This window comes from Lagopus muta, chromosome 2 (genome assembly GCF_023343835.1).
Source record: "Lagopus muta isolate bLagMut1 chromosome 2, bLagMut1 primary, whole genome shotgun sequence".
In the NCBI taxonomy this organism is placed as follows: Eukaryota; Metazoa; Chordata; class Aves; order Galliformes; family Phasianidae; genus Lagopus; species Lagopus muta.
In genome coordinates, this window is record NC_064434.1 from 14,045,005 (window position 1) to 14,052,591 (window position 7,587).

The 7,587-nt window shown below is 45.1% G+C and overlaps 1 protein-coding gene across 1 annotated transcript; it reads right to left on the reverse strand.

The window, feature by feature from the left end:
- Positions 1 to 2,400: 2,400 nt before the first annotated feature.
- KCNF1 (potassium voltage-gated channel modifier subfamily F member 1) lies at positions 2,401 to 6,802 on the reverse strand. Its single transcript, XM_048935827.1, has one exon. The coding sequence runs from the start codon at positions 6,135 to 6,137 to the stop codon at positions 4,674 to 4,676; it is 1,464 nt and encodes a 487-aa protein (XP_048791784.1). The 5' UTR covers positions 6,138 to 6,802; the 3' UTR covers positions 2,401 to 4,673.
- Between the last annotated feature and the right edge of the window lie 785 nt (positions 6,803 to 7,587).

The following is a 7,587-nucleotide window of genomic DNA, read 5'->3' on the forward strand; positions in this document are numbered from 1 at the left end:
ATCCCATGAGCTCCAACACAGAATTGTGAGCTCTGGCACAGACTGAAGAATACAGATTCATTTATTTGCAGTGCTACCTACTAGAGGGCAGAGGTTAATTCTTTACAATGTAGGGAATCACAACATTTCATGCTTAAACCATTTTCCATTGAGGTCAGGAGAGCAATGAAAATAACTATTTCTGTAGGCATATACAATGTAGTATTCAGTCTTCCTTTTCATTTTAGGATGTAATGTTTAAAGACAGCCCTCTACTTAGATTCCTTTTAAGACTTGCCTTCCTTTCTGTGCCTATTATACCTCTTTAACTGACCAGGATGATTTAGCAGTACTTGTCTTCCAGCACACTAAATAGATTTTCAAGGCTCCCCTTACATGGGTAAGAGAAAAGGCAGCTTTAAGGCATTGGCAGCTTTTCATCTACATACGAAAGCAACAGAAAAGAAACAATGAAACGGCACAGCTTCTCCTGGAGCTCTCAGACCTTTCCATCATCTCCATTTTCCCCCTAGCAATTTATGTGAGCATGCTTCGTGCATTAGCCTCGTTCGTTCCTCAGCATCATTCCCCCTCTTATACTCTTAGGGCAGGCAGAGCTCCTACTGAATTCAGGCCTAATCCGGCTAATTGCAGGAAGAGAAAACAACTTCTGTTTTAGAGGGATATCTACAGCCAAAGCAAGTGCATTAAATACACATTGCCCCGAGTCTACAAGCATTCAAGGATAACATTGCTGCAACTTCTGATGAAGTTTAATCTGCACCCAGAAATACAGAGATTATACCTCACATTACTGTTTGTCTGAAAGGTAAAGTGCCATGTGAAATCTGGTGAGGAAAGAAATGCTGATATTCATAGAATCACAGAATCATAGAGGTTGGAAAAGATGTCTAAGATCATCAAGCCCAATCTCCAGCCTATCCCCACCATGCCCACTGACCATGTACCTCAGTGCCACATCTCCATGATTCTTGAACGCCTTCCTGAGCAGCCCATTCCAGCACCTGACCACTCTTCCTAAGAAGAAATTTCTCCTAATATCCAACCTGAACCTCCCTAGAGGTTCTTGAGAGCATTACCTCTTGCCCTATCATGAGCATTTTTAGGCAAAATCCAGTAATATTGGATGGAACAGGCAGACAGATCTGCACGTCACCAGTAACTGCACGTAGCAGTGTGGGCAGGAAACACTGGGGTTTGTCAGGGGATGTAGCACTGATGGCCATGTTGGCAGAGGAAGCACTTCTGCGCAGCATAACTCATAAAGAATTCTGCTCCATTTATCTTAGCACATCAGAGAATGAAAATATAATGGTTTTGTGGTTCTTCCTCTTAGTTTTTTTTTGGCCACGGAGATTCAAGGAGAACATGAGGTGTAAAGAAAGTTGCCTAAGGGTTGCTGAGGTTGCATCACTGTTACATTCAGCTAAAACTGAAAGCCCAGCAATAAAATCCAACCTGTAGATGTTTTTTATCTGAGTGTCCCCAAAGCCAAGGTAGCCTGTTAGCTGTGATGTGCTAACACATTGGTTGCTGTGTGCCTATTACCTCCCTGAAATTAATGCCGTGTGTCACCAGTCACTGCAGCCATCTCCCACACATCTGAAAGCTATTTCCACTCCATTAAGCTCTATCCTGTGTGATGCCCAGAAAGCTGGGAATAGGCTTCATTTTACCTACAGCCTTAGCAAATGCCACCAACCTATTGTAGCGTAGTTCATTAAGTTAAGACTATTGAATCAGATTCTGCTGGCAGCTAATCCCAGATTTACAGCTGAGGTTGGTGTTAGTTAGGAGATAAAAGCAGTCCCTTCAAGGTTTTACTCTGGAGCTTCTGTACAAGAAGGGGACTGACAGCAACTAAAATTATAGTAGCTCTGATTTCTTCCATGTTTCTGTTCACTGTTTTCTTCGGAGAGTTAACATTTTCTCTCCAGCCCTCCCAGTTCCTTACAGTAAGGATAGCCTGTTTGCTTTGTCCACCTAGGAGTCCAGAACTTTTGGATGGTCGTGGGGGCTGCGCAGATGTTCCCACCTACTCCTCCCCAAACCCTTAGGTCTGCTAAGTCTTATTTTTTAGATTAACTTCTAATAAAGGAAAGAGACACTGCTCACCTACAGACCCCCTGTGTGCTGCCAGCATGCTCTGTCCCTTGCCAACACCTGATTTCCCCAAGGGCTCCTCCTGCAGCGTGGGCTAGGCAAACGGTAGAGATCTGTGCTGTCCATTCACATACATAAAATATATATATATGTCTTACCAATATGCACCTTAAACAAGCAACGCCCACCAATACAGTGCATGCAGCCTGGCTGGAGAGCTGTCTGGGCATGAGAGGCATCAAGGTCATCCCAAAGCTCTTCTCAGGCTTAAGCAGACTCTGGTGCTCAAAGGCATAACTCAATTGGGAAATACAGCAATAAATTTATTTCTGATAAGAGAGGTTCATTTATATATATATATATATTAATGTCACATTAAATAAATGGCAAAGCACAGCATTGAAGATTTGGTACTTGGAGTGCTAAACATATCACTTAGCATTTATACAGTGCTTTCCTCACTCAGAAAAGCACTTTTGCTAACTTAATTCACTCTCAGCCACCCTCTGCACATCAAGAAGGAAGTCAAGAAGATTTAATATCTCCATGACAGGTGAGGTGTACCACTAGGGCTGGCACAACTCCCTTCCTCTTACTCGTCTCTCACGCTTAGTATCCCATCCAAGCTGACTTTTGGTGGCTGCAAACCACACCTACATCCTGGAGGACCCCAGAGGTTGGACTAGATGATCCGAGTGGTCTTCCCAAACATAATGATTCTATGAGGGGCAGGATTGTGCACCTCTGGTGAGAGCCAGGGGGTGAAAAAAACTGGTGAAGGGATTCTGGTAGAAAAAGGGTTGCTTTGAATTGTTGGGTGTTTAAGACAGGACATGATGAAGAGATGGTTTAAAAGCAGGGTCATGGGAGGAAAAAGGTCTTGTGACTCTGCCACTGCTCCAGAGGAGTGCTACAGGTGGGTGCTAAGGACCAGCCAATGTCACCCCTGCATGGGTCACCACTCACCCTTTTGCACTTGATGCCACTGGAGAGAGCAGCCACTGCCAGCAGACAGTTTCTCCTTCACCAGAGCCCAGGGGTCAGCATGGTGCCAGGAGAGGGTGCAGAGCCCACCCTGCATCTCTGCACCCCTCCTGTTGCCACAGCCCCATCACATGCCCAAGCACCAGGAGAAGAGTCCCAGGGGTCTGCGTAGGGTCACAGATACAAGCTGCTCAGGGACAGATCGTGGCTCACACTGCTGTTATCCACCTGAAGGTGGAAATGGGCTGCTTGACACAAAAGGGAACAAATAAGGATTATCCTTTAATCTGCATGAATCTTACTTTCAGTGTACATAAACATGTCTGTACCCCAGGTCTCCCCTCCCCTTTAAGCTAGCATCACTCCAGTGGATTGATTTCAATGGATCTCTCTGGTAGAGAGCCATGTATTGCACTCTTTATTTATGCCAAATGAATGCACACATAGACAGCACCTTCTTATGGGAAGGATGGTAGTTACACACTGGTGTTGATCAATATGCTCATTAATGAATAAGGCACTGATTAGTGCCTACTACCTCTGTAAACTGACATTCACAAAACCATGCAGTTATTGTAGGGATGGGATGGGCTGAGTTGTTTTTTTTCTTAATAACCTGATAATATGCTCATTCAGATAGACAGTCCTAGCCTAAAGCCTTCAGAGATGACACCATTTTCTGAAACTTCCCTTACAGTTACTTTCAAAGAGCTAAACTTTCTTATCGAGTGGTTCCTGCTCACCAATCCTCTCTTGTTTTAGTGGGGCAGTAAAAACATTGCAATGTGACTTACATTTGTAAATCTTACTGAAATATAAAGCCTTCTTGAAAGATACCTGCAACTATCAATTGTAATTTTGTAATTATAGTAGAACATATGTTTATTTCATTTGTTTCTTAAAATACATTTGATTCTGTGTTGCATCACTGCCCCAGAAAATAGCTTCAGGTGCTATTTAAAGTAATATTTTTTTCCTGAAAGAGGAACAGATAAAAATCCAGAAAGTTAACCCCAAGGTACAGATTACAAAAATGAAACCATTCATTGCCTGCGTTATTCAGCACAAGGTACATGCTCATGCTTTCAATATCTTTAGGCTGAAAGTGTTTGCAACGTTTCGCTATAAACCCAAACCAATGATGAGCGAAATATTGCTTTAATTTTTGAGAACTATTTTCCTAGCTGCAAAGCCACTGATCACAGCCTGGAAGACACACTCGGTGTGATGTTGCTCTTTATTGTTACAGGTACAGAGCTCTGAATTGGCAATGCTGCACACTCAGATCATCAAACATTTACAGGTCAGGAAGAACTTTTCAGTATTTGAAATGTTTACAAATGGTTGTTGTCAGAATGCAATCATTATAAGCAGTCTGATCTCAATGGAGTCCTACGGTTTTACTTTGGATAATAACAGCAAAGTCTTACCAACTGCTGATGGAGGTAGCACGGGTTAGTTTATGTTCACGTTGGAAAAGCAAAGCAGTGCTCCCTCCCAGCACCGACAGATCCCTCGTGTCCTTTCCAAAGCTGTTTGTCAGGTTGTCCCCATCTATAGGCTTAGCGCCGACAACAGCTCACAGTTTATTTGCAGCTTTGAAGCCTGGTCCTATAGTGTTTCTCTTCTGACAGGAGATGAATAAAGGTGTCACTGTGGGAGACTTTTAGCCGGCTGCTATAAAAAGGGCCCTCCTTGCCCTCACTTGCAAGGTCCCCGAGTTCACCCTTGGAGCTTGCAGTTTTCCCCTCAGCTGAGTTTAGCTCCATCAGCTCCAACTCGTGCTTGGCAGCCGTTTCTAAAACCCTCTGTTTGTTATAGTACCTGACAAAGTTGTTAATGATAGGGTGGATGGGAAGGGCAATCGCTATCACTCCGCAAAGAAAACTGATGGCAGCATTCAGTTTTCCTAGAGTTGTTTTGGGGTATATGTCTCCATACCCGACCGTGGTCATGGTGATGATTGCCCACCAGAATGACTGAGGGATGCTTTTAAATAAGGTATCGGGGTGACTTTGCTCCATGGTATAACCCAGGGCAGAAAAGACAAAGATCCCAACAGCTAAGTACATGAGGAGGAGCCCCAGCTCCTTAAAGCTGCGTTTCAGAGCATAGGTCAAGGTCTGGAGCCCCGAGGAGTGCCGTGCAAGCTTGAAAATCCTCGCAACCCTCATGATGCGCAGTGCCTGGACTGCCTGCTGGACATTGCTCAGCTCCATCAGCTTGGCTCCCAGGTGTGTCAAGGTGAGGCTGACATAGAAAGGAAGTATAGCTAGTACATCGACAATGTTCATGAATGACAGGGCGAAGTGGAGTTTATTTGGAGAGGAGATGAGCCTCAGCACGTACTCCATGGTGAACCAGCCTATGCAGGCTGTCTCGATGCTGTCCAGGGTTGGGTGCTCCACACGGTTTCCCTCCGCATCTAAGACCTGCATGTCTGGGATGGTCCCCACGCACATCACAACTGAGGAGATCAAAATAAACAGGAAAGACAGAACAGCAATCACTCGAGCTGGGTAGGACGATTCTGGCTTCTCCAAGAATTTCCAGATGTACTTTTGACATCTTTTCCAGCGGCTTTCGGAGGCATCCACTCCCAAGTCATCCAGGATCAGTTGCACCCTTCGGGCTATTTCCTCCAGTTCCTCCTTTTTCTCATTCAGATGAGTTTTGCAGCAGTCATCCAAAAATTTAAGATCCACTTTCCAAAATTCCATCTCATTCTTGAAACAGATGGGGCATATTCCTTTCTTCATGTGAACTTCCCCAAAGTAGTACACATCAATAATGCATTTGAAAGCATCTGGATCTCTGTCAAAGTAAAACTCTCTCTTTCCAGGATCGTAGTCATCGCAGAGGGAGAATATGCTGTCGTATCCCCCTGACAGGCAGTTGAGCAACTCTGCCAGCCGTGTTCCTGGGTACTGGTTCAGGTTATCACTGTAGAACACCTGCCTCACCCCACCGACATTGACTACGATCTCAGTTTCTTCGTTTTTCTCTGTTACGTCAGTGTCCGCATCTGGAAACCTAAAGTCACCTGCCATTTTAAACGGTGTTGGATTCTAGCTGATTTTTAGGCTGCCGTTCGGTTTCAAAGACTTGTGGATTTAATTTCTCATGAAAGCAAATCGGCAGCAAATCAGCTCTGCTGCAAATGACTGACCTGGAGCGGCGGGGGAAAAGGCTACGGACACAGACCTGCGCTCAGGAAAGCCTGGTGAGGGATGCAACAAGCTGCAGTGAAAAGACAAGTCATTGGGCTGCCGTGCCTGAAAGCAGGAGGTTAGAAAGCTCCAGCGGATCGGAAAGAGAAGAAGCCATTCAGTAAAACTCACCCCTCTGCTCAGTGCTTGAGAGTCTTTTCGGGTCCCATTCTCTCTCTAAAGTGCTATTTATTCACAGGTTGGAAGTCACGGCCGAGAAATAAATCCTGTGCTCTGCTTACTGCAAAGTGGCTGACAGTTCTCGGGGAGGGCGAGCCCGCAGAAAACTGTTGCCGTTTCCCTCTTCGATGTTTCCCTAGAAAGATGCTTTTTGATTGGGCTTTTTCTTTCCGTTCTCTTTTTACTTTGAGGTCCTCCCGAGTTTCCGCGCTGACTCCCGCACACGGTCGGTGCGAGCGTGCAGAGCAGAAACTTGGGCTTGTTTTCCCGTCGCTGTTTCCCAACACAATGGGGCTGAGCTCCTTTCCCAACCCTACCCTCTTCTGGCGAAACCCAGCAAAGCACCAGCTGCAGCAGCACCGGGCTATTTATATACCCGCACGCCTGCAAGAGGAAGGCTTTCCAAGCTGCCGTGCACCTGAGTGATATTTTTTTTACGTATATTAAACACAATACCCGATAATCTATAAAGGAATTCAGAGCTGCAGTACAGTGCTTCTATGAGAAATGCAGAGAAAAACAGTCTCTTCTGATGGTAGAAGTCAGAGGAAAAAAAAAAAGAAAGAAAAAAAAAAGGTGTTTTGGAATAAAGACCCAATGTAAATCTTGCTCTGGTGTAATTGAAGAGTGATTCCCTGACAGGATTTTGAGTTACTGTTGGCTTCATAGAATCAGAGAATTGTTTGAGTTGGAAGGGACCCTTAAAAGTCATCCAGCCCAACTCCCTGCAACAAACTGGGACACCCAAAGATCCATCAGGTGCTCAAAGCTCCATCCAGCCCAACCTTGAGTGTCTTCAGGGATGGGGCATCAACTAACTACCTCTCTGGGCAACCTGTGCAGTGCCTCACCACCCTTTTTGTAAAAATTTCTTCCTTATATCCAATCTAAATCTCCACTCCTTTAGTTTGGAGACATTTCCCTTTGTCCTGTCACCACAGACTCTGCTAAGAGTCTGTTCCTTCTCTTTTACAGATACTGAAAGGCTGCTCTCAGGTCTCCCTGGAGCCTTCTATTCTCCACACTGAACAGCCCCAGCTCTCTCAGCCTGCCCCCAATTTGTACCCATGTTATAGTCAAATGGAGACCACAAAGCTTTCACTGTAGTTGT